Here is a 27,578-nt window from a genome sequence, read left to right on the forward strand (position 1 = left end):
GAGGCTGGGATTGAACCCAGGTCCCTGGCGCTGTGAGGGAGCAGTGCTAACCACTGAGCCGCTGTGCCACCCAATATTAGTGGCCAATCTATCCCCAGAAATGGAAACAGAGGTGTCAAGGAAGGGAAGGGAGGGGTCAGAGATAGACCAGGTGAAAGTAAGGGTGAGGTTGAAATTGGAAGCGAAATCAATGAACGTTTCCAATTCCGGATGACAGAGGGAAGCAGCACTGATGACATCATCAATATGTCGGAGAAAGAGTTGCAGGTGGGGTTCAGACAAGGAATGTCCCACAGACCCCAGGAAGAGACAGGTATAACTGGGGTTCTTGTGGGGACCCCTGGCCATCCCTCTGACCTGAAGAATATGGGAGGAGTTAAAAGGGACGTTGTTGAGGGTGAGAACAAACTCAGCCAAGCAGAGGAGGGTGGATTGGGGGCTGGGGCTAGTTCCAGGAAGAAGCAGAGAGCCCTGAGAGCACCCTGCTGGGGGATGGATGCCTGACAGGGATTGCACATTCATGGTAAGGAGAAGGGGGCTGGAGCTTGCAAAGTGGAAACTCTGATATTAGCATAAAGCGTGAGGGGAATCCTGGATGTATGTGGGCATGGACTGGACCAGAGGAGAAAACTTGAGTCAAGGTAGGAAGAGCTGAGTTCTGTGGGGCAGGAGCAGGCAGAAGCAATAGGTGTGCCCGGGCAGTCCTGTTTGTGGGTCTTGGGGAGGGCGAAGCGAGCTGGGTGGGGCTGAGGAACTATCAGCTTGGAGACAGTAGTTGGGGGAGGGTAGGGGGCGGGGGACATCATCAGATGAAATGAGGTCAGTGACCGTAGTTAATACAATGGCGTGATGTTCCATGGTGGGTCATGGGGAGATAGGAGGAGGGTCTGCGAGCTGGCACTCAGCCTCTGCAATGTAACGGTCAGTCTGCCAGACAACAACAGCACCACCCTCACCATCAGCTTAATTAGAAACTCAGGGTTGGATCTGAGGGCAGAGTGTGCAGTCAGTTTGGAGGGAGATAGGTTGGCTTGGGTGAGGGGGGGCACAGAAATTCTCAATGGACAGACTGAGTGCAGGTAAAAGGCCAAAGGGAGGGCTCCAGGTGGAGGGAGCGTGCTGGAGCTGGGTGAAGGGGGGTCTGTGGTAAAGACTCTAGTCCAAAGAAATGGACATGGACGCAAAGGCAATGTAAGAAGAGTTCAACATATTGTTTTGCCCGAAATTCATCAAGGTAGGGGTGCAGAGGGATAATGCTGAGAGCTTTTCTGAGTACAGAACGTTCTGTGAAAGATGTGCAGTCAGAGAGTGAAAGCTTAGGAGGATGGTGAACAGCCAACAGGAGGGAGGGGTGGGGAATGGGATGGAATCAGAGGGAACAGGAGGGAAGGAAGGTTCCAGAAGGCCATGGGTATCCCTGAGTTGTTGAATCTTGTGGGTCTTACTGTCTGAAAGGTTTCTTGTTAGCGTGATGAATGAGCTAGAACTGGGGAGCCCTGAGCCAGTGAGACGCGATGCTGTTGGAGAGAGAGGTCAGGAGTGACCCTGCATGGCACTGAGTGTGGATCTCAGGGAATGGCCAGAGCAGCTGTCTGTGGAATGTTTCCTAGCTTTTAGTCAACTCTTAATCAATCTTAACCATGTCTAATTTGCTAACCAACCTGCCATGTGGCAATGTATCAAATGCTTTCTGAAAAGTCCAAATTTACACTTCACCTCCCTCATTCACTGTCTATGTGCCCTCTTCAAAATAACTCAACTGAATTGTCAAAGCCATAAAACCTGTCTAGTATGACCTTACTTTTCCCTAAAAGTATATTTATTTTATTCTATATTATGGTGCCCGTCAATTTCCACACTGTTGACATGAAGCTGACAGGTTTGTTCCCTCAGTTATCCTTTGCCCCATTACCAGGGTCACATTTGTAATCCTCCAGACCCGATTGGGCCTTATCCAGGGTGCACTGACCCAGTGTTAATCATTCAGTCCATGCTGATTCAGTGTTTATCATACCGTTTCTGTTGAACCTGTGTGTGCTATTCAGTGTGTATTACCCAGCGCTTATTATTCATTTGCGTGTATTCATCCAATGTTTATTCCTCAGGGTACATTTCCCAGTGTGTAATCCCCAGTGTCTATTCCCCAGTGTCTATTCCCCAGTGTCTACTCCCCAGTGTGTATTTCCCAGTGTCTATTCCCCAGTGTGTATTCCCCTGTGCCTATTTCCCAGTGTTTATCCCCCAAAGTCTATTCCCCAGTGTATAATCCCTAGTGCGTATTCCCCATTGTGTATTCTCCAGTGTGTATTCCCATGTCTATTCCGCAGTGTCTATTCCTCAGTGTCTGTTCTCCAGTGTCTATTCCCCAGTGTGTATTCTCCAGTGTGTATTCTCCAGTGCCTATTCCCCAGTGTCTAGTCCCCAGTGTGTATTCCCCAGTGTGTATTCCCCAGTGTGTATTCCCCAGTGTGTATTCCCCAGTGCGTATTCCCCAGTGCGTATTCCCCAGTGCGTATTCCCCAGTGCGTATTCCCCAGTGTGGATTCCCCAGTGTCTGTTCCCTAGTGTCTATTTCCTGTATGTTTTCTGTTGGGAAAGTGGTGCCTTCAATTTTGTGCTTCCCCATTTATTTTCCAGCCAATGAGACAATGGCTGTACTTTGCTGTAACACCTGACCTGACTTGGTTCATCAACCCTTGGCCTCCATCCAAGGCCCCAGATGAACATCTGACATCCAGCAGAGATTTTCCTGCACATCCAAACACCTCATCCACTGTATCCATTGCTCTCAATGTGGTCTCCTCTACATTGGGGTGATAGGACGCCAACTCACAGAACGTTTCAGGGAACAGCTCTGGGATGCATGTACCAACGAACCCCACTGCCCTGTGGTCGACCACTTCAACTCCACCTCCCACTCCACCAAGGACATGCAAGTCCTGAGCCTCCTCCATCACCAAATCCAAACCTGATGACTGAAGGAAGAATGTCTCATCTTCAAACAAACGGCATCAATGTCGACTTCATCAGTTTCATAGAATCATAGAATCCCTAAAGTGTGGAAACAGGCCATTCGGCCCAACAATTCCATACCAACCCTGGGAAGCATAAACTACCCAGATTCATTTCCCTCCCCATTATCCTATATTTGTACCAACTAATGCACCTAACCTCCACATCCCTGAACTATGGGCAATTTAGCATGGCCAATTCAACTAATCTGCACATCTTTGGACTGTGGGAGGAAACCGGAGCACCCGGAGGAAACCCACGCAGAGACACAGGGAGAATGTACAAGCTCCACACGGTCGGTCACCCGAGGCTGGAATCGAACCCAGGTCTCTGGCTCTGTAAGGATGCAGTGCTAACCACTGAGCCACTATGCCACCCTTATCTCCCCTGCCCCCCGCCTCATCCCAGATCCAACCTTCCAACTCAGCACTGCCCTCTTGACCTGTCCTAGCTGTCCATCTTATGCCCACCTATCTGCTCCACCCTCCACTCCAATCTATCACTATCACACCCCACCTCCATCCACCGATCGTCTTCCCAGCTACCTTCCTCCTAACCCACACCCTCTTATTTACCTCTCAGCCCCCTTCCCCCTCCACATTCCTGAATGAAGGGCTTATGCCCAAAACGTTGACTCTCCTGCTCCTCAGATGCTGCCTGACCTGCTGTGCTTTTCCAGCACCACACTTTTCAATTCTTCAACCCTTAGTCCCTGCTGCCCTGATGCAGTTTGTGTGGGACGATGTGCCAGTATAGTATACAAAACAACACGATACACTGATTATGGTACATGTCACAACAATGAATCAGTCTACCAGACTGGCATCACTGTTTAACATTTCAGGCCCAGGTCCATGAGATGCAGAATCTGGACTCAACCCAGTGACTCCCAACTGGAGCTGGATATGTCTGAAACTGGGCAGCATCAGTATTGACTGTCACCACAATGCCAGCTCACGTCCAGAGGAACTCCTGGTGAGATTGAGAAGCACTTGCACCGCCACAGCCTCAAGTAATCAACATCTTAGGGACATCTGCAGTAAAGTGGGAACACTGAAAATTAAAGCTCATGAAGACCAGACATGACACAGCTGCGGAACTCCCAGTGCTGCATCTACAACAGGGATTATACTCCTACCTGGTTGTCCAGCCAATCTCCTCCTGAAACAATATAATCCTCTGTGTCCAATGTTTCATCTGTGAGTGGGATTTCTGGATAATAATATTCATCTCCGTAGATGTCATAATAACCTGTCACCGATGATGGATAAGCCTCCTCAGTTATGGTTTTTGGGAGGGTGGTTGTTGGTTCCTCATAGAAATCCTCACCTTCAGTATGGGTCTCCTGAAAGATGAAACAATAACCAAACAACTGCAGCAGCTGGACATCAGGAATCCAAATCAAAAATTGCTGCGAAAACTCAGCAGGACTGGCAACAGCTGGGGAGAGAAATCAAATGAAGCTTTTGACACATCTTCAGAAGTGATGGCAGCTGGGTAAAGGTTGGAATTCAGACTGACACTAGGGTGCGGCTGGGGAAAGGTACAAACAACAGCAGGAGCACAAGCACACACCGACACCGAAATGCAGCTGGGCACTGGTATCCCTGCCCCAGGATCACACTGCCCCAGTATCACACTGCCCCAGGATCACACTGCCCCAGGATCACATTGCCCCAGGATCACATTGCCCCAGGATCACATTGCCCCAGGATTACACTGCTCCACTATCACGCTGCCCCAGTATCTCACTCCCTCAGTATCTCAGTGTGCCCAGTATCTGACTACCCGAGTATCACACTGCTCCAGTATCACACTGCCCCACTAACCCACTGCCCCAGTATCACAGTGCCCCAGTATCTCACTGCCCCAGTATCTCAGTGCCCCAGTATCACACTGCCCCAATATCCTACTACCCTAGTAGCACACTGCCCCAGTATCACACTGCCCCAGTATCACACTGCCCAGTATCTCAGTGCCCCAGTATCTCACTACCCTAGTATCACACTGCCCCAGTGTCACACTGCCCCAGTGTCACACTGCCCCAGTGTCACACTGCCCCCAGTATCTCAAAGCCCCAGTATCTCACCTCCCCAGTGTCACATTGCCCCAGTATCTCAGAGCCCCAGTATCTCCCTACTCTAGTATCTCACTGCCTCAGTATCACAGTGGCCCAATATCTCACTGCCCCAGTGTCACACTGCCCCAGTGTCACACTGCCCCAGTGTCACACTGCCCCAGTATCTCAAAGCCCCAGTATCTCACCTCCCCAGTGTCACACTGCCCCGGTATCTCACTGCCCCAGTGTCACACTGCCCCAGTGTCACACTGCCCTAGTATCACACTGCACCAGTATCACACTGCCTCAGTATCACACTGCACCAGTATCTCAGTGCCCTGGTATCTCAGTGCCCCAGTATCACACTGCCCCGGCATCTCAGTGCCCCAGTATCTCAATGCCCCAAGATCACAGTGCTCCAGTATCACAAGGCACCAGTATCTCAGTGGCCAGGTATCACACTGCACCAGTATCTCAGAGCCCCAGTGTCTCAGTGCTCTAGTATCACACTGTCCCAGTATCTCAGTGCCCCAGTATCTCAGTGCCCCAGCATCACACTGCTACAGTATCAAACTGCCCCAGTATCACACTGCCCCGGTATCTCAGTGCCTCAGTATCTCAATGCCCCAGTGCCTTAGTGCCCCAGTATCTCACTATTCCAGTATCACACTGCCCCAGTATCTCAGTGCCCCAGGATAACAGTGCCTCAGTATCACACTGCCCCAGTATCTCAGTGCCCCAGTATCTCACTATTCCAGTATCACACTGCCCCAGTATCTCAGTGCCCCAGGATAACAGCGCCTCAGTATCACACTGCACCAGTATCTCAGTGGCCTAGTATTACATTGCCCCAGTATCACACTGTCCTAGTATCTCAATGCCCCAGTGTCTCAGTGTCCCAGTATCTTAGTGCCCCAGTATCACATTGCTCCAGTATCTCAATGCTCCTGTGTCTGATTGTCCCAGTATCTCAGTGCCCCAGTATCTCAGTGTCCCAGTATCAGAGTGTCCCAGTATCTCACAGCCCCAGTACTACAATGCCCCAGTATCGCACTGTCCCAGTATCTCAGTGCCCCAGTATCTCACTGCCTCAGTATCACACTGTCCAAGTATTTCAGTGCCCCAGTATCTCACTGCCTGAGTATCACACTGTCCCAGTATCTCACTGCCTCAGTATCTCACTGCCTCAGTATCACACTGCCTCAGTATCGCACTGCCCCAGTATCTCAGAGCCCCAGTATCTCAGTGCCCTAGTATCACACTGCACCAGTATCTCAGAGCCCCAGAATCTCAGTGTCCCAGTATCTCTGTGCCCCAGTATCTGTGCCCCAGTATCACACTGCCCCACAATTTCAGTGCCCCAGTATCTCAGTGCTCCAGTATCACACTGCCCCAGTATCACACTGTCCCAGTATCTCAGTGCCCCAGTGTCTCAGTGCCCCAGTATCACATTGTTCCAGTATCTCAATGCTCCTGTGTCTGATTGTCCCAGTATCTCACAGCCCCAGTACCACAATGCCCCAGTATCGCACTGTCCCAGTATTTCAGTGCCCCAGTATCTCACTGCCTGAGTATCACACTGTCCCAGTATCTTAGTGCCCCAGTATCTCACTGCCTCAGTATCACACTGCCACAGTATGTCAGTGCACCAGTATCACACTGCCTCAGTATCGCACTGCCGCAGTATCACAGTGTCCCAGTATCTTACTGCCCCAGTATCTCAAAGCCCCATGTATCTCAGTGCCCCAGTATCACACTGCTCTAGTATCACACTGCGCCAGTATCTCAGTGGCCAGGTATCACACTGCACCAGTATCTTAGTGCCCCAGTATCACACTGCCCCAGTATCACACTGCCCCAGTATCACACTGGACCAGTATCTCGGAGCCCCAGTATCTCAGTGTCCCAGTATCTCTGTGCCCCAGTATCTTAGTGCCCCAGTATCACACTGCCCCACAATCTCAGTGCCCCAATATCACCCTGCCCCAGTATCTCAGTGCCCCAGTATCACACTGCCTCAGTATCACAGTGTCCCAGTATCTCTGTGCCCCAGTATCACAGTGCCCCAGTATCAGCCTGCCCCAGTATCTCAGTGCCCCAGTATCACACTGCTCCAGTATCGCAATGCCCAAATACTTCAGTGCCCCAAGGTCACAATGCCCAAGTATCACATTGCGCCAGTATCTCGGTGACACTGTATCTCATTGGCCCAGTATGACACTGTACCAGTATCTCACTGCCCCAGTATCATACTGCACCAGTATCTCACTGTCACAGTATCTCACTGCTCCAGTATCACACTGCCTCAGTATCACAGTATTCCAGTATCACATTGCACCAGTATATCAGTGCCCCAGTATCACACTGCCCCAGTATCGCAGTGCACCAGTATCTCACTGCCCCAGTATAACACTGTCCCGGTATCTCAGTGCCCCAGTGTCTCACTGTCACAGTATCTCACTGCCCAGTATCACAGTGCCCCAGTATCACGGTGCCTCAGTATCGCACTTCCCCAGTATCGCACTGCCCCAGTATCACAGTATCCCAGTATCACACTGCACCAGTATCTCAGAGCCTCAGTATCTCAGTGCCCTAGTATCACACTGCCCCAGTATTGCACTGTCCCAGTATCTCAGTGCCCCAGTATCTCAGTGCCCCAGTATCTCAGTGCCCCAGTATCTCAGTGTCCCAGTATCTCAGTGTCCCAGTATCTTCGTGCCCCAGTATCTTTGTGCCCTAGTATCACACTGCCCCAGTATCACACTGTCCCAGTACCACACTGCACCAGTATCTCACTGCTTCAGTATCACACTGAACCAGTATCTCAGTGCCCCAGTATCACTGTGCCCTGTATCACACTGCCCCACTATCTCAGTGCCCCGGTATCTCACTGCCCCAGTATCACACTGCCCCACTATCTCAGTGTCCCAGTATCGCACTGCACCAGTATCTCAGTTCCCCAGTATCTCAGTGCCCCAGTATCACACTGCCCCAGTGTCTCACTGTCACAGTATCTCATTGCCCCAGTATCACACTGCCCCAGTATTGCACTGCCCCAGTATTGCACTGCCCCAGTATCACAGTGCCCTAGTATCACACTGCACCAATATGTCAGTGCCCCAGGATCACACTGCCCCAGTATCACACTGCCACAGTATCGAACTGCCCCAGTATCACAGTTCCCCAGTATCTTACTGCCCCAGTATCACACTGTCCCAGTATCTCAATGCCCCAGTACCTCAGTGCCCCAAGGTCACAGTGCCTCAGTATCACACTGCCCCAGTACCACACTGTCCTGGTATCTCAATGCCCCAGTATCTCAAGTGTCCCAGTACTTCAGTGCCCCAGGAACACACTGCACCAGTATCTCAGTGCCCTAGTATCACACTTCCCCAGTATCGCACTGCCTCAGTATCACACTGCCCCAGTGTCTCACTGTCACAGTATCTCACTGCCCCAGTATCACTGTGCCCCAGTATCGCACTGACCCAGTATCGCACTGACCCAGTATCACAGTATTCCAGTATCACATTGCACCAGTATATCAGTGCCCCAGTATCACACTGCCCCAGTATCACACTGCACCAGTATCTCACTGCCCCAGTATAACACTGTCCCGGTATCTCAGTGGCCCAGTGTCTCACTGTCACAGTATCTCACTGCCCCAGTATCACAGTGCCCCAGTATCGCACTTCCCCAGTATCGCACTGCCCCAGTATCACAGTATTCCAGTATCACACTGCACCAGTATCTCAGAGCCTCAGTATCTCAGTGCCCCAGTATCACACTGCCCCAGTATTGCACTGTCCCAGTATCTCAGTGCCCCAGTACCACACTGCACCAGTATCTCAGTTCCCCAGTATCTCAGTGCCCCAGTATCACACTGCACCAATATGTCAGTGCCCCAGGATCACACTGCCCCAGTATCTCAGTGTCCCAGTATGACAGTGCCCCAATATCGCACTGCCCCAGTATCACACTGCCACGGTATCGAACTGCCCCAGTATCACAGTTCCCCAGTATCTTACTGCCCCAGTATCACACTGTCCTGGTATCTCAAGTGTCCCAGTACCTCAGTGCCCCAGGAACACACTGCACCAGTATCTCAGTGCCCTAGTATCACACTGCCCCAGTATCGTACTGCCCCAGTATCACACTGCCCCAGTGTCTCACTGTCACAGTATCTCACTGCCCCAGTATCACAGTGCCCCAGTATCACTGTGCCCCAGTATCGCACTGACCCAGTATCACACTGCCTCAGTATCACACTGCACCAGTATCGCACTGCCCCAGTATCACAGTATTCCAGTATCACATTGCACCAGTATATCAGTGCCCCAGTATCACACTGCCCCAGTATCGCACTGCACCAGTATCTCACTGCCCCAGTATAACACTGTCCCAGAATCTCAGTGCCCCAGGATAACAGCGCCTCAGTATCACACTGCACCAGTATCTCAGTGGCCTAGTATTACATTGCCCCAGAATCACACTGTCCTAGTATCTCAATGCCCCAGTGTCTCAGTGTCCCAGTATCTTAGTGCCCCAGTATCACATTGCTCCAGTATCTCAATGCTCCTGTGTCTGATTGTCCCAGTATCTCAGTGCCCCAGTATCTCAGTGTCCCAGTATCAGAGTGTCCCAGTATCTCACAGCCCCAGTACTACAATGCCCCAGTATCGCACTGTCCCAGTATCTCAGTGCCCCAGTATCTCACTGCCTCAGTATCACACTGTCCCAGTATCTCACTGCCTCAGTATCTCACTGCCTCAGTATCACACTGCCTCAGTATCTCACTGCCCCAGTATCTCAGAGTCCCAGTATCTCAGTGCCCTAGTATCACACTGCACCAGTATCTCATAGCCCCAGTATCTGTGCCCCAGTATCACACTGCCCCACAATTTCAGTGCCCCAGTATCTCAGTGCTCCAGTATCACACTGCCCCAGTATCACACTGTCCCAGTATCTCAGACCCCCAGAATCTCAGTGCCCCAGTATCTCAGTGTCCCAGCATCAGAGTGTCCCAGTATCTCACAGCCCCAGTACCACAATGCCCCAGTATCGCACTGTCCCAGTATCTCAGTGCCCCAGTATCTCACTGCCTGAGTATCACACTGTCCCAGTATCTCAGTGCCCCAGTATCTCACTGCCTCAGTATCACACTGCCACAGTATGTCAGTGCACCAGTATCACACTGCCTCAGTATCGCACTGCCCCAGTATCTCAAAGCCCCATGTATCTCAGTGCCCCAGTATCACACTGCCCTAGTATCACACTGCGCCAGTATCTCAGTGGCCAGGTATCACACTGCACCAGTACCTCAGAGCCCCAGTATCTCAGTGTCCCAGTATCTCTGTGCCCCAGTATCTTAGTGCCCCAGTATCACACTGCCCCACAATTTCAGTGCCCCAGTATCACACTGCCCCAGTATCACACTGCCCCAGTATCACACTGGACCAGTATCTCGGAGCCCCAGTATCTCAGTGTCCCAGTATCTCTGTGCCCCAGTATCTTAGTGCCCCAGTATCACACTGCCCCACAATCTCAGTGCCCCAATATCACCCTGCCCCAGTATCTCAGTGCCCCAGTATCACACTGCCCCAGTATCACACTGTCCCAGTATCACACTGCCTCAGTATCACAGTGTCCCAGCATCTCTGTGCCCCAGTATCTTAGTGCCCCAGTATCACACTGCCCCACAACTCAGTGCCCCAGTATCAGCCTGCCCCAGTATCTCAGTGCCCCAGTATCACACTGCTCCAGTATCGCAATGCCCGAATACTTCAGTGCCCTAAGGTCACAATGCCCAAGTATCACATTGTGCCAGTATCTCGGTGACACTGTATCTCATTGGCCCAGTATGACACTGTACCAGTATCTCACTGCCCCAGTATCATACTGCACCAGTATCTCAGTGCCGCAGTATCTCAGTGTCCCAGTATCACACTGCCCAGTGTCTCACTGTCACAGTATCTCACTGCTCCAGTATCACACTGCCTCAGTATCACACTGCACCAGTATCGCACTGGCCCAGTATCACAGTATTCCAGTATCACATTGCACCAGTATATCAGTGCCCCAGTATCACACTGCCCCAGTATCGCACTGCACCAGTATCTCACTGCCCCAGTATAACACTGTCCCGGTATCTCAGCGGCCCAGTGTCTCACTGTCACAGTATCTCACTGCCCAGTATCACAGTGCCCCAGTATCACGGTGCCTCAGTATCGCACTTCCCCAGTATCGCACTGCCCCAGTATCACAGTATCCCAGTATCACACTGCACCAGTATCTCAGAGCCTCAGTATCTCAGTGCCCTAGTATCACACTGCCCCAGTATTGCACTGTCCCAGTATCTCAGTGCCCCAGTATCTCAGTGTCCCAGTATCTCAGTGTCCCAGTATATTCGTGCCCCAGTATCTTCGTGCCCCAGTATCTTCGTGCCCCAGTATCACACTGCCCCAGTATCACACTGTCCCAGTATCTCACTGTCCCAGTACCACACTGTCCCAGTACCACACTGCACCAGTATCTCACTGCTTCAGTATCACACTGCCCCGGAATCTCAGTGCCCCAGTATCACACTGAACCAGTATCTCAGTGCCCCAGTATCACTGTGCCCTGTATCACACTGCCCCACTATCTTCGTGCCCCAGTATCTCACTGTCCCAGTACCACACTGTCCCAGTACCACACTGCACCAGTATCTCACTGCTTCAGTATCACACTGCCCCGGAATCTCAGTGCCCCAGTATCACACTGAACCAGTATCTCAGTGCCCCGGTATCTCACTGCCCCAGTATCACACTGCCCCACTATCTCAGTGTCCCAGTATCGCACTGCACCAGTATCTCAGTTCCCCAGTATCTCAGTGCCCCAGTATCACACTGCCCCAGTATCTCACTGTCACAGTATCTGATTGCCCCAGTATCACACTGCCCCAGTATTGCACTGCCCCAGTATTGCACTGCCCCAGTATCACAGTGCCCTAGTATCACACTGCACCAATATGTCAGTGCCCCAGGATCACACTGCCCCAGTATCTCAGTGTCCCAGTATGACAGTGCCCCAATATCGCACTGCCCCAGGATCACACTGCCCCAGTATCTCAGTGTCCCAGTATGACAGTGCCCCAATATCGCACTGCCCCAGTATCACACTGCCACAGTATCGAACTGCCCCAATATCACAGTTCCCCAGTATCTTACTGCCCCAGTATCACACTGTCCCGGTATCTCAATGCCCCAGTACCTCAGTGCCCCAAGGTCACAGTGCCTCAGTATCACACTGCATCAGTATCTCAGTGCCTCAGTATCACACTGCCCCAGTACCACACTGTCCTGGTATCTCAATGCCCCAGTATCTCAAGTGTCCCAGTACCTCAGTGCCCCAGAAACACACTGCACCAGTATCTCAGTGCCCTAGTATCACACTGCCCCAGTATCGCACTGCCCCAGTATCACACTGCCCCAGTGTCTCACTGTCACAGTATCTCACTGCCCCAGTATCACAGTGCCCCAGTATCACTGTGCCCCAGTATCGCACTGACCCAGTATCGCACTGACCCAGTATCGCACTGCCTCAGTATCACACTGCACCAGTATTGCACTGCCCCAGTATCACAGTATTCCAGTATCACATTGCACCAGTATATCAGTGCCCCAGTATCACACTGCCCCAGTATCGCACTGTCCCGGTATCTCAGTGCCCCAGTGTCTCACTGTCACAGTATCTCACTGCCCAGTATCACAGTGCCCCAGTATCACGGTGCCTCAGTATCGCACTTCCCCAGTATCGCACTGCCCCAGTACCACAGTATCCCAGTATCACACTGCACCAGTATCTCAGAGCCTCAGTATCTCAGTGCCCTAGTATCACACTGCCCCAGTATTGCACTGTTCCAGTATCTCAGTGCCCCAGTATCTCAGTGCCCCAGTATCTCAGTGCCCCAGTATCTTCGTGCCCCAGTATCTTCGTGCCCTAGTATCACACTGTCCCAGTACCACACTGCACCAGTATCTCACTGCTTCAGTATCACACTGCCCCGGAATCTCAGTGCCCCAATATCACACTGAACCAGTATCTCAGTGCCCCAGTATCACTGTGCCCTGTATCACACTGCCCTGGTATCTCAGTGCCCCGGTATCTCACTGCCCCAGTATCACACTGCCCCACTATCTCAGTGTCCCAGTATCGCACTACACCAGTATCTCAGTTCCCCAGTATCTCAGTGCCCCAGTATCACTGTGCCCTGTATCACACTGCCCCACTATCTCAGTGTCCCAGTGTCTCACTGTCACAGTATCTGATTGCCCCAGTATCACACTGCCCCAGTATCACACTGCCCCAGTATTGCACTGCCCCAGTATCACAGTGCCCTAGTATCACACTGCACCAATATGTCAGTGCCCCAGGATCACACTGCCCCAGTGCCTCACTGTCACAGTATCTCATTGCCCCAGTATCACACTGCCCCAGTATTGCACTGCCCCAGTATTACAGTGCCCTAGTATCACACTGCACCAATATGTCAGTGCCCCAGGATCACACTGCCCCAGTATCTCAGTGTCCCAGTATGACAGTGCCCCAATATCGCACTGCCCCAGTATCACACTGCCACAGTATCGAACTGCCCCAGTATCACAGTTCCCCAGTCTCTTCCTGCCCCAGTATCACACTGTCCCGGTATCTCAATGCCCCAGTACCTCAGTGCCCCAAGGTCACAGTGCCTCAGTATCACACTGCATCAGTATCTCAGTGCCCCAGGAACACACTGCACCAGTATCTCAGTGCCCTAGTATCACACTGCCCCAGTATCGCACTGCCCCAGTATCACACTGCCCCAGTGTCTCACTGTCACAGTATCTCACTGCCCCAGTATCACAGTGCCCCAGTATCACTGTGCCCCAGTATCGCACTGACCCAGTATCGCACTGACCCAGTATCACAGTGCCCCAGTATCACTGTGCCCCAGTATCGCACTGACCCAGTATCGCACTGACCCAGTATCACACTGCCTCAGTATCACACTGCACCAGTATCGCACTGCCCCAGTATCACACTGCCCCAGTATCGCACTGCACCAGTATCTCACTGCCCCAGTATAACACTGTCCCGGTATCTCAGTGCCCCAGTGTCTCACTGTCACAGTATCTCACTGCCCAGTATCACAGTGCCCCAGTATCACGGTGCCTCAGTATCGCACTTCCCCAGTATCGCACTGCCCCAGTATCACAGTATCCCAGTATCGCACTGCCCCAGTATCTCAGAGCCTCAGTATCTCAGTGTCCCAGTATCTCAGTGCCCCAGTATCTTCATGCCCCAGTATCTTCGTGCCCTAGTATCTTCGTGCCCCAGTATCACACTGTCCCAGTACCACACTGCACCAGTATCTCACTGCTTCAGTATCTCACTGCCCCGGAATCTCAGTGCCCCAGTATCACACTGAACCAGTATCTCAGTGCCCCAGTATCACTGTGCCCTGTATCACACTGCCCTGGTATCTCAGTGCCCCGGTATCTCAGTTCCCCAGTATCTCAGTGTCCCAGTATCGCACTGCACCAGTATCTCAGTTCCCCAGTATCTCAGTGCCCCAGTATCACACTGCCCCAGTGTCTCACTGTCACAGTATCTCATTGCCCCAGTATCACACTGCCCCAGTATTGCACTGCCCCAGTATCACAGTGCCCTAGTATCACACTGCACCAATATGTCAGTGCCCCAGTATCACACTGCCCCACTATCTCAGTGTCCCAGTATGACAGTGCCCCAATATCGCACTGCCCCAGTATCACACTGCCACAGTATCGAACTGCCCCAATATCACAGTTCCCCAGTATCTTACTGCCCCAGTATCACACTGTCCCGGTATCTCAATGCCCCAGTACCTCAGTGCCCCAAGGTCACAGTGCCTCAGTATCACACTGCATCAGTATCTCAGTGCCCCAGAAGCTCACTGCCCCAGTACCACACTGTCCTGGTATCTCAATGCCCCAGTATCTCAAGTGTCCCAGTATCTCAGTGCCCCAGGAACACACTGCACCAGTATCTCAGTGCCCTAGTATCACACTGCCCCAGTATCGCACTGCCCCAGTATCACACTGCCCCACTGTCACAGTGCCCCAGTATTACACTGTCCAGATATCTCAGTGCCCCGGTTTTACACTGCCCCAGTATCTCAGTGCCCCACTGTCACAGTGCCCCAGCATTACACTGTCCTGGTATCTCAGTGCCCCGGATTCACACTGCCCTGGTATCTCAGTGCCCCAGTATCTCAATGCCCCAGTACCTCAGTGCCCCAAATCACAGCGCCTATGTTTCACACTGCACCAGTATCTCAGTGCCCCAGTATCACATTGCCCCAGTACCTCAATGCCCCAGTATCTCAAGTGCCCCAGTATCTCAGTGCCCTAGTATCTCAGTGCCCCAGTATCACACTGCCCCAGTATCTCAATGCCCCAGTATCTCAATGCCCCAGTATCTCAAGTGCCCCAGTATCTCAGTGCCCTAGTATCTCAGTGCCCCAGTATCACACTGCCCCAGTATCACACTGCCCCATTGTCTCACTGTCACAGTATCTCACTGCCCCAGTATCACAGTGCTCCAGTATCACACTGCCCCGTTATTACACTGTCCCGGTATCTCAATGCCTCAGTACCTCTGTGCCCAAGGATCACACTGCACCAGTATCTCAGTGACCCAGTATCACACTGCCCCAGTATCACTCTGCCCCAGTATCTCATTGCCCCAGTGTTACACTGCACCAGGATATCAGTGCCCCAGTATCACACTGCCCCAGTATCTCAGGGGCCCAGTATCACACTGCACCAGTATCTCAGTGCCCTAGTATCACACTGTCCCAGTATCGAACTGTCCCAGTATCTTAGCGCCCCAGTTTTTCAGTCTCCCAGTATCTCAATGCCCCAGTACCTCAGTGCCCCAAGATCACACTGCCCCAGTATCTCACTGCCCCAGTACATCAGTGCCCCTGGATAACAGTGCCTCAGTATCACACCGCAACAGTATCTCAGTGGCCCAGTATCACTCTGCACCTGTATTTCACTGCCCCAGGATCACACTGCCACGGTATCTCAGTGCCCCAGTATCTCAGTGACCCTGTATCTCATTGGCCCAGGATCACACTGCCCCAGTACCACACTGCCCCAGTATCACACTGCCCCTGTATTACACTGTCCTGGTATCTCAGTGCCCCAGTATCTCAATGCCCCAGTATCACAGTGCCCCAGTATCACTGTGCCCCAGTATCGCACTGACCCAGTATCGCACTGACCCAGTATCGCACTGCCTCAGTATCACACTGCACCAGTATTGCACTGCCCCAGTATCACAGTATTCCAGTATCACATTGCACCAGTATATCAGTGCCCCAGTATCACACTGCCCCAGTATCGCACTGTCCCGGTATCTCAGTGCCCCAGTGTCTCACTGTCACAGTATCTCACTGCCCAGTATCACAGTGCCCCAGTATCACGGTGCCTCAGTATCGCACTTCCTCAGTATCGCACTGCCCCAGTACCACAGTATCCCAGTATCACACTGCACCAGTATCTCAGAGCCTCAGTATCTCAGTGCCCTAGTATCACACTGCCCCAGTATTGCACTGTTCCAGTATCTCAGTGCCCCAGTATCTCAGTGCCCCAGTATCTCAGTGCCCCAGTATCTTCGTGCCCCAGTATCTTCGTGCCCTAGTATCACACTGTCCCAGTACCACACTGCACCAGTATCTCACTGCTTCAGTATCACACTGCCCCGGAATCTCAGTGCCCCAATATCACACTGAACCAGTATCTCAGTGCCCCAGTATCACTGTGCCCTGTATCACACTGCCCTGGTATCTCAGTGCCCCGGTATCTCACTGCCCCAGTATCACACTGCCCCACTATCTCAGTGTCCCAGTATCGCACTACACCAGTATCTCAGTTCCCCAGTATCTCAGTGCCCCAGTATCACTGTGCCCTGTATCACACTGCCCCACTATCTCAGTGTCCCAGTGTCTCACTGTCACAGTATCTGATTGCCCCAGTATCACACTGCCCCAGTATCACACTGCCCCAGTATCACACTGCCCCAGTATTGCACTGCCCCAGTATCACAGTGCCCTAGTATCACACTGCACCAATATGTCAGTGCCCCAGGATCACACTGCCCCAGTGTCTCACTGTCACAGTATCTCATTGCCCCAGTATCACACTGCCCCAGTATTGCACTGCCCCAGTATTACAGTGCCCTAGTATCACACTGCACCAATATGTCAGTGCCCCAGGATCACACTGCCCCAGTATCTCAGTGTCCCAGTATGACAGTGCCCCAATATCGCACTGCCCCAGTATCACACTGCCACAGTATCGAACTGCCCCAGTATCACAGTTCCCCAGTCTCTTCCTGCCCCAGTATCACACTGTCCCGGTATCTCAATGCCCCAGTACCTCAGTGCCCCAAGGTCACAGTGCCTCAGTATCACACTGCATCAGTATCTCAGTGCCCCAGGAACACACTGCACCAGTATCTCAGTGCCCTAGTATCACACTGCCCCAGTATCGCACTGCCCCAGTATCACACTGCCCCAGTGTCTCACTGTCACAGTATCTCACTGCCCCAGTATCACAGTGCCCCAGTATCACTGTGCCCCAGTATCGCACTGACCCAGTATCGCACTGACCCAGTATCACAGTGCCCCAGTATCACTGTGCCCCAGTATCGCACTGACCCAGTATCGCACTGACCCAGTATCACACTGCCTCAGTATCACACTGCACCAGTATCGCACTGCCCCAGTATCACAATGCCCCAGTATCGCACTGCACCAGTATCTCACTGCCCCAGTATAACACTGTCCCGGTATCTCAGTGCCCCAGTGTCTCACTGTCACAGTATCTCACTGCCCAGTATCACAGTGCCCCAGTATCACGGTGCCTCAGTATCGCACTTCCCCAGTATCGCACTGCCCCAGTATCACAGTATCCCAGTATCGCACTGCCCCAGTATCTCAGAGCCTCAGTATCTCAGTGTCCCAGTATCTCAGTGCCCCAGTATCTTCATGCCCCAGTATCTTCGTGCCCTAGTATCTTCGTGCCCCAGTATCACACTGTCCCAGTACCACACTGCACCAGTATCTCACTGCTTCAGTATCTCACTGCCCCGGAATCTCAGTGCCCCAGTATCACACTGAACCAGTATCTCAGTGCCCCAGTATCACTGTGCCCTGTATCACACTGCCCTGGTATCTCAGTGCCCCGGTATCTCAGTTCCCCAGTATCTCAGTGTCCCAGTATCGCACTGCACCAGTATCTCAGTTCCCCAGTATCTCAGTGCCCCAGTATCACACTGCCCCAGTGTCTCACTGTCACAGTATCTCATTGCCCCAGTATCACACTGCCCCAGTATTGCACTGCCCCAGTATCACAGTGCCCTAGTATCACACTGCACCAATATGTCAGTGCCCCAGTATCACACTGCCCCAGTATCTCAGTGTCCCAGTATGACAGTGCCCCAATATCGCACTGCCCCAGTATCACACTGCCACAGTATCGAACTGCCCCAATATCACAGTTCCCCAGTATCTTACTGCCCCAGTATCACACTGTCCCGGTATCTCAATGCCCCAGTACCTCAGTGCCCCAAGGTCACAGTGCCTCAGTATCACACTGCATCAGTATCTCAGTGCCCCAGAAGCTCACTGCCCCAGTACCACACTGTCCTGGTATCTCAATGCCCCAGTATCTCAAGTGTCCCAGTATCTCAGTGCCCCAGGAACACACTGCACCAGTATCTCAGTGCCCTAGTATCACACTGCCCCAGTATCGCACTGCCCCAGTATCACACTGCCCCACTGTCACAGTGCCCCAGTATTACACTGTCCAGATATCTCAGTGCCCCGGTTTTACACTGCCCCAGTATCTCAGTGCCCCACTGTCACAGTGCCCCAGCATTACACTGTCCTGGTATCTCAGTGCCCCGGATTCACACTGTCCTGGTATCTCAGTGCCCCAGTATCTCAATGCCCCAGTACCTCAGTGCCCCAAATCACAGCGCCTATGTTTCACACTGCACCAGTATCTCAGTGCCCCAGTATCACATTGCCCCAGTACCTCAATGCCCCAGTATCTCAAGTGCCCCAGTATCTCAGTGCCCTAGTATCTCAGTGCCCCAGTATCACACTGCCCCAGTATCTCAATGCCCCAGTATCTCAATGCCCCAGTATCTCAAGTGCCCCAGTATCTCAGTGCCCTAGTATCTCAGTGCCCCAGTATCACACTGCCCCAGTATCACACTGCCCCATTGTCTCACTGTCACAGTATCTCACTGCCCCAGTATCACAGTGCTCCAGTATCACACTGCCCCGTTATTACACTGTCCCGGTATCTCAATGCCTCAGTACCTCTGTGCCCAAGGATCACACTGCACCAGTATCTCAGTGACCCAGTATCACACTGCCCCAGTATCACTCTGCCCCAGTATCTCATTGCCCCAGTGTTACACTGCACCAGGATATCAGTGCTCCAGTATCACACTGCCCCAGTATCTCAGGGGCCCAGTATCACACTGCACCAGTATCTCAGTGCCCTAGTATCACACTGTCCCAGTATCGAACTGTCCCAGTATCTTAGCGCCCCAGTTTTTCAGTCTCCCAGTATCTCAATGCCCCAGTACCTCAGTGCCCCAAGATCACACTGCCCCAGTATCTCACTGCCCCAGTACATCAGTGCCCCTGGATAACAGTGCCTCAGTATCACACCGCAACAGTATCTCAGTGGCCCAGTATCACTCTGCACCTGTATTTCACTGCCCCAGGATCACACTGCCACGGTATCTCAGTGCCCCAGTATCTCAGTGACCCTGTATCTCATTGGCCCAGGATCACACTGCCACGGTATCTCAGTGCCCCAGTATCTCAGTGACCCTGTATCTCATTGGCCCAGGATCACACTGCCCCAGTACCACACTGCCCCAGTATCACACTGCCCCTGTATTACACTGTCCTGGTATCTCAGTGCCCCAGTATCTCAATGCCCCAGTACCTCAGTGCCCCAAGATCACAGTGCCCCAGTATCACACTACACCAGTATCTCAATGCCCCAGTATCACACTGCCCCAGTATCTCAGTGCCCCAGTATCGCAATGCCCCAATACCTCAGTGCCCCAGGATAACAGTGCCTCAGTATCACACTGCACCAGTATCACAGTGCCCCAGTATCTCAGTGCCCCAGTATCTCAAGTGCCCGACTATCTCAGTGCCCCACTTTCTCAGTGCCCTAGTATCTCAGTGCCCCAGTATCACACTGCCCCAGTGTCTCACTGTCACAGTATCTCACTGCCCCATGATCACACTGCCCCAGTATCACACTGCCCTGGTATTACACTGTCCCGGTATCTAAATGCACCAGTATCTCAAGTGCCCCAGTATCTCAATGCCCTAGTACCTCCGTGTCCAAGGATCACACTGCACCAGTATTTCAGTGACCCAGTATCTCAAGTGCCCCAGTATCTCAGTGCCCTAGTATCTCAGTGCCCCAGTATCACACTGCCCCCGTATCACACTGCCCCAGTGTCTCACTGTCACAGTATCTCACTACCCCAGTATCACACTACCCCAGTGTCTGACTGTCACAGTATCACAGTGCCCCAGTATCACAGTGCCCCAGTATCACACTGCCCCAGTGTCTCACTGTCACAGTATCTCACTGCCCCAGTATCACACTACCCCAGTGTCTGACTGTCACAGTATCACAGTGCCCCAGTATCACACTGCCCCAGTATCACACTGTCCCAGTGTCTCACTGTCACAGTATCACAGTGCCCCAGTATCACACTGACCCAGTATCACACTGTCCCGGTTAGATTACTTACAGTGTGGAAACAGGCCCTTCGGCCCAACAAGTCCACACCGACCCGCCGAAGCGCAACCCACCCATACCCCTACATTTACCCCTTACCTAACACTACGGGCAATTTAGCATGGCCAATTCACCTGACCCGCAGATCTTTGGACTGTGGGAGGAAACTGGAGCACCCGGAGGAAACCCACGCAGACACGGGGAGAGTGTGCAAACTCCACACAGTCAGTCGCCTGAGTCGGGAATTAAACCCGGGTCTCAGGCGCTGTGAGACAGCAGTGCTAACCGTGCCACTGTGCCACCGTGCCGCCCATCAATGCCCTGGTATCGCACTGTCCCTGTATCTCAGTGCCCCAGTATCACACCGCCCCAGTACCTCAGTGCCCCAAGATCACAGTGCCTCAGTATCACACTACACCAGTATCTCAGTGCCCCAGTATCACACTGCCGTGGTATCCCAGTGCCCCAGTATCGCAATGCCACAGTACCTCAGTGCCCCAGGATAACAGTGCCTCAGTATCACACTGCACCAGTATCACAGTGCCCCAGTATCACACTGCCCCAGTATCTCAGTGCCCCAGTATCTCAAGTGCCCCAGTATCTCAGTGCCCCAGTATCTCAGTGCCCTAGTATCTCAGTGCCCCAGTATCACACTGCCCCAGTGTCTGACTGTCACAGTATCACAGTGCCCCAGTATCACACTGCCCCAGTATCACACTACCCCAGTGTCTGACTGTCACAGTATCACAGTGCCCCAGTATCTCACTGCCCCAGTATCACACTGTCCCGGTATCACACTGACCCAGTATCACACTGCCCCGGTTAGATTACTTACAGTGTGGAAACAGGCCCTTCGGCCCAACAAGTCCACACCGACCCGCCGAAGCGCAACCCACCCATACCCCTACATTTACCCCTTACCTAACACTACGGGCAATTTAGCATGGCCAATTCACCTGACCCGCACATCTTTGGACTGTGGGAGGAAACCGGAGCAACCGGAGGAAACCCACGCAGACACGGGGAGAGTGTGCAAACTCCACACAGACAGTCGCCTGAGGCAGGAATTGAACCCAGGTCCCTGGCGCTGTGAGGCAGCTCATTGGCCCAGTATGACACTGCACCAGTATCTCACTGACCCAGGCTCACACTGCACCAATATCACACTGCCCCAGTATTACACTGTCCCGGTATCTCAATGCCTCAGTATCTCAATGCCCCAGTACCTCAGTGCCCCAGGAACACACTGCCCCAGTATCTCAGTGCCCTAGTATCACACTGTCCCAGTATCTTAGTGCCCCAGTAAATCAGTGCCCCAGGATCACAGTGCCTCAGTATCACACTGCTCCAGTATCATAGTGCCCCAGTATCATAGTGCCCCAGTATCTCACTGCCCCAGTATCACATTGTCCCGGTATCTCAGTGCCCTAGTATCACACTGCCCCAGTATCGAACTGTCCCAGTATCTTAGCGCCCCAGTTTTTCAGTCTCCCAGTATCTCAATGCCCCAGTACCTCAGGATCACAGTGCCTCAGTATCACACTGCTCCAGTATCTCAATGCGCCAGTATCTCACTGCCACAGTATCTCACTGCCCCAGTATCTCACTGCCCCAGTATCTTAGTGCCCTGTTTCTTAGTGCCCTAGTATCTCACTGCTCCTGTGTCTGATTGCCCCAGTATCTCAGTGGCCCAGTATCACAGTGTCTCAGTATCTCACTGCCCCAGTATTTCATTGCTCCAGTGTCTCACAATCCCATTATCTCATTGCCCCATATCACAGTGTCCCAGCATCACAGTGCCCCAGTATCACAGTGCCCCAGTATCACAATGCCCCAGAACCACAATGCCCCAGTATTGCACTGTCCCAGTATCTCAGTGCCCCAGTATCTCATTGGCCCAGTATGACACTGCACCAGTATCTCACTGACCCAGGCTCACACTGCACCAATATCACACTGCCCCAGTATTACACTGTCCCGGTATCTCAATGCCTCAGTATCTCAATGCCCCAGTACCTCAGTGCCCCAGGAACACACTGCACCAGTATCTCAGTGGCCCAGTATCTCACTGCACCAGTATCTCAGGGCTCTAGTATCACTCTGCCCCAGTATCGCACTGCCCCAGTGTCACACTGTCACAGTATCGCACTGCCCCAGTATCACAGTGCCCCAGTATCACACTGCACCAATATCTCAGTGGCCCAGTATCACACTGCACCAGTATCACACTGTCCCAGTATTTTAGCGCCCCAGTTTCTCAGTCTCCCAATATCTCAATGCCCCTGTACCTCAGTGCCCCAGGATCACAGTGCCTCAGTATCACACTGCTCCAGTATCTCAGTGCCCCAGTATCACACAGCCACAGGATCTCATTGCCACAGTATCTCAGTGCGCCAGTATCTCACTGCCCCAGTATCTCAGTGCCCCAGTATCTTAGTGCCCCAGTATCTCAGTGGCCCAGTATCACAGTTTCCAGTATCTCACTGCCCCAGTATTTCATTGCTCCAGTGTCTCACAATCCCATTATCTCATTGCCCCATATCACAAGTGCCCCAGTATCACAATGCCCCAGTACCACAATGCCCCAGTATCGCACTGTCCCAGTATCTTAGTATCTGAATCCTCAATGCCCCAAGTTCACAGTGCACAAGTATCACAGTGCACCAGTATCTCAGTGACCCTGTATCTCATTGGCCCAGTATGACACTGCGCCCGTATCTCACTGACCCAGGCTCACACGGCACCAATATCACACTGTCCCGGTATCTCAGTGCCCCAGTATCTCAGTGGCCCAGTATCACACTGCCCCAGTATCGCACTGTCCCAGTATCTCAGTGCCCCAGTATCTCAGTACCTCAGTATCACACTGCCCCAATACCTCAGTGCCCCAAGGTCACAGCGCCCAAGTATCACACTGCTACAGCATCTCATTGCCACAATATCTCAGTGCGCCACTATCTCACTGCCACAGGATCTCAATACCCAAGTATCTTCGTGCCCTGTTTCTTAGTGCCCCAGTATCTCAGTGCCCCAGTATCTCACTGCTCCTGTGTCTGATTGCCCCAGTATTTCATTGCCCCATATCACAGTGTCCCAGTATCTCAATGCACCAGTATCACAATACCCCAGTACCACAATGCCCCAGTATCGCACTGTCCCAGTATCACACTGCCGCAGTGTCTCAGTGTCCCAGTATGTCAGTGCCCCAGTATCTCACTGCCCCAGTATCACACTGCCCCAATACCAAACTGCCCCAGTACCACACTGTCCCAGTATCTCACAGCCTCATTATCTCAGTGTCACAGTATCCCAGTGTCTCAGTATCCCAGTATCTTAGTGCCCCAGCATCTCACAGCCCCAGTATCACAATGTCCCAAATCCTCAGTGCCCCAAGGTCACAGCGCCCAAGTATCACACTGCACCAGTATCTCAGTAACCCAGGATCACACTGCCCCAGTATCATACTGCCCCGGTATTACACTGTCCCGGTATCTCAATGCCTCAGTATCACACTGCACCAGTATCTCAGTGCCCCAGTATCTCAGTGCACCAGTATCTCAGTAACCCAGGATCACACTGCCCCAGTATCTCACTGCCCCAGTATCGCACTGTCCCAGTATCTCAGTGTCCCAGTATCTCAGTGTCCCAGTATCTCAATGCCCCAGTATCTCAGTGTCCCAGTGTCTCAGTGTCCCAGTATCTCAGTGCCCCAGTATCTCAGTGTCCCAGTGTCTCAGTGTCCCAGTATCTCAGTGTCCCAGTGTCTCAGTGTCTCAGTGTCTCAGTGTCCCAGTATCTCAGTGTCCCAGTGTCTCAGTGTCCCAGTATCTCAGTGTCCCAGTATCTCAGTGTCCCAGTGTCTCAGTGTCCCAGTATCTCAGTGTCCCAGTGTCTCAGTGTCCCAGTGTCTCAGTGTCCCAGTATCTCAGTGTCCCAGTATCTCAGTGTCCCAGTGTCTCAGTGTCCCAGTATCTCAGTGTCCCAGTGTCTCAGTGTCCCAGTATCTCAGTGTCCCAGTATCTCAGTCTCCCAGTATCTCACTACCCCAGTACCTCAGTGCCTCAGTATCACACAACTCCAGTATCTCAGTGCCCCAGTATCACACTGCCAAAGGATCTCTTTGGCACAGTATCTCAGTGCGCCAGTATCTCACTGCCCCAGTATCTCAGTGCCCTAGTATCTCAGTGCCCTGTTTCTTAGTGCCCCAGTATCTCAGTGGCCCAGTATCACAGTGTCCCAGTATCTCACTGCCCCAGTATTTCATTGCTCCAGTATCTCACAGCCCCATTATCTCATTGTAAAAAATGAGGTCTGCAGATGCTGGAGATCACAGCCGAAAATGTGTTGCTGGTCAAAGCACAGCAGGCCAGGCAGCATCTCAGGAATAGAGAATTCGACGTCGAATTCTCTATTCATGAGATGCTGCCTGGCCTGCTGTGCTTTGACCAGCAACACATTTTCAGCCATTATCTCATTGCCCCAGTATCACAGTGTCCCAGTATCACAATGCCCCAGTATCACACTGCCCCAATACCAAACTACCCCAATATCACACTGCCCCAGTATCTCACAGTCCCATTTTCTCACTGCCCCAGTATCACAGTGTCCCAGTATCTCACAGCAGCAGCATCACAGTGACCCAGTATCACAATGCCCCAGTATCCCACAGTCCCAGTATCACACTGCCCCAGTTTCTCAGTGCCCCAGTATCTCACAGCCCCAGTATCACAATGTCCCAAATCCTCAGTGCCCCAAGGTCACAGCGCTCAGCTATCACACTGCACCAGTATCTCAGTGACCCTGTATCTCATTGGCTCAGTATGACACTGCACCAGTATCTCAGTGGCCCAGCATCTCACTGCCCCAGTATCACATTGCCCTGGTATTACACTGTCCTGGTATCTCAATGCCTCAGTATCTCAATGCCCCAGTATCTCAGTGGGCCAGTATCACACTGCACCAGTATCTCGGTGCCCCAGTATCTTAGTGCCCCAGTGTCTCATTGTCACAGTATCGCACAGCCCCAGCATCATAGTGTCCCAGTATCACACTTCCCCAGTACCCCAATGCCCCGCTATCGCACTGTCCCAGGATCTCAGTGTCCCAATATCACACTGCCCCAGTATCACATTGCCCCAGTATCTCAAAGCCCCAGTATCATACTGTACCAGTACCACACTGTCCCAATACCACACTGCCCCAGTACCACACTGCCCTAGTATCTCACTGCCCTAGTATTGCATTGTCCCGGTATCTCCGTGTCCCAGTGTCTCAATGTCCCAGTATCTCAGTGCCCCAGTATCTTAGCGCCCCAGTTTCTCAGTCTCCCAGTATCTCAATGCCCCAGTACCTCAGTGCCTCAGTATCACACTGCTCCAGTATCTCAGTGGCCCAGTATCACATTGCCACAGGATCTCATTGCCACAGTATCTCACTACTCCTGTGTCAGATTGCCCCAGTATCTCAGTGTCCCAGTATCACAGTGTCCCAGTATCTCACTGCCCCAGTATTTCATTGCTCCAGTATCTCACAGCCCCATTATCTCATTGCCCCAGTATCACAGTGTCCCAGTATCACACAGCCCCAGTACCTCACAGCCCCAGCATCACAGTGTCCCAGTACCACAATGCCCCAGTATCGCACTGTCCCAGTATCTCAGTGTCCCAGTATCTCACTGCCCCAGTATCACACTTCCCCAGTATCACACTGACCCAGAATCTCAATGCCCCAACACCTCAGTGCCCAAGTATCACACTGCCCCAGTATCACACTACACCAGTATCTCACTGCCCCAGGATCTCAGTGACCCAGTATTACACTGTCCCGGTATCTCACTGCCCCAGTATCTCAGTGCCCCAGTATCTCACTGTCCCAGTATCTCACTGCCCCAGGATCTCAGTGCTCCAGTATGTCAATGCCCCAGTATCGCACTGTCCCAGTATCTCAGTGCCCCAGTATCTCAGTGCCCCAGTATCTCACTGCCCCGGTATCTCAGTGCCCCAGTATCTCACTGCCCCAGTATCTCAGTGCCCCAGTATCTCAGTGCCCCAGTATCTCAGTGCCCCAGTATCTCACTGCCCCAGTATCTCACTGCCCCAGTATCTCACTGCCCCAGTATCTCAGTGCCCCAGTATCTCAGTGCCCCAGTATCTCACTGCCCCAGTATCTCAGTGCCCCAGTATCTCAGTGCCCCAGTATCTCACTGCCCCAGTATCTCAGTGCCCCAGTATCTCAGTGCCCCAGTATCTCAGTGCCCCAGTATCTCAGTGCCCCAGTATCTCAGTGCCCCAGTATCTCACTGCCCCAGTATCTCAGTGCCCCAGTATCTCAGTGCCCCAGTATCACACTGCCCCGGTGTTACACTGGCCCGGTATCTCAATGCCCCAATATCTCAAGTGCCCCAGTATCTCAATGCCGCAGTACCTCAGTGCCCCAGGATCACACTGCATCAATATCTCAGTGGCCCAATACCTCAGAGGCCCAGTATCACACTGCACTGTTCTCTCATGGTCCCAGTTTCTCAGTGCCCCAGGATCACACTGCCCCAGTATCACACTGCCCCAGTATCCCATTGTCCCAGCATCACAGTGCATCAGTATCACACTGGCCGAGTATCACACTGCCCCAGTATCCCATTGCCCCAGCATCACAGT

General features: G+C 52.6%; 1 protein-coding gene across 2 annotated transcripts in view; it reads right to left on the bottom strand.

The window, feature by feature from the left end:
* LOC132825971 (collagen alpha-1(V) chain-like) overlaps window positions 1-27,578 on the bottom strand; it is a 499,923-nt gene that overhangs the window by 188,968 nt on the left and 283,377 nt on the right. For both annotated transcript variants that reach the window (XM_060841664.1, XM_060841663.1), the window contains exon 7: window positions 4,151-4,357. In XM_060841664.1, the coding sequence (XP_060697647.1) occupies window positions 4,151-4,357 (207 nt within the window). The remainder of the gene's footprint in view (window positions 1-4,150; window positions 4,358-27,578) is intronic.

The sequence above is a fragment of the Hemiscyllium ocellatum genome, chromosome 21, assembly GCF_020745735.1.
Source record: "Hemiscyllium ocellatum isolate sHemOce1 chromosome 21, sHemOce1.pat.X.cur, whole genome shotgun sequence".
In the NCBI taxonomy this organism is placed as follows: Eukaryota; Metazoa; Chordata; class Chondrichthyes; order Orectolobiformes; family Hemiscylliidae; genus Hemiscyllium; species Hemiscyllium ocellatum.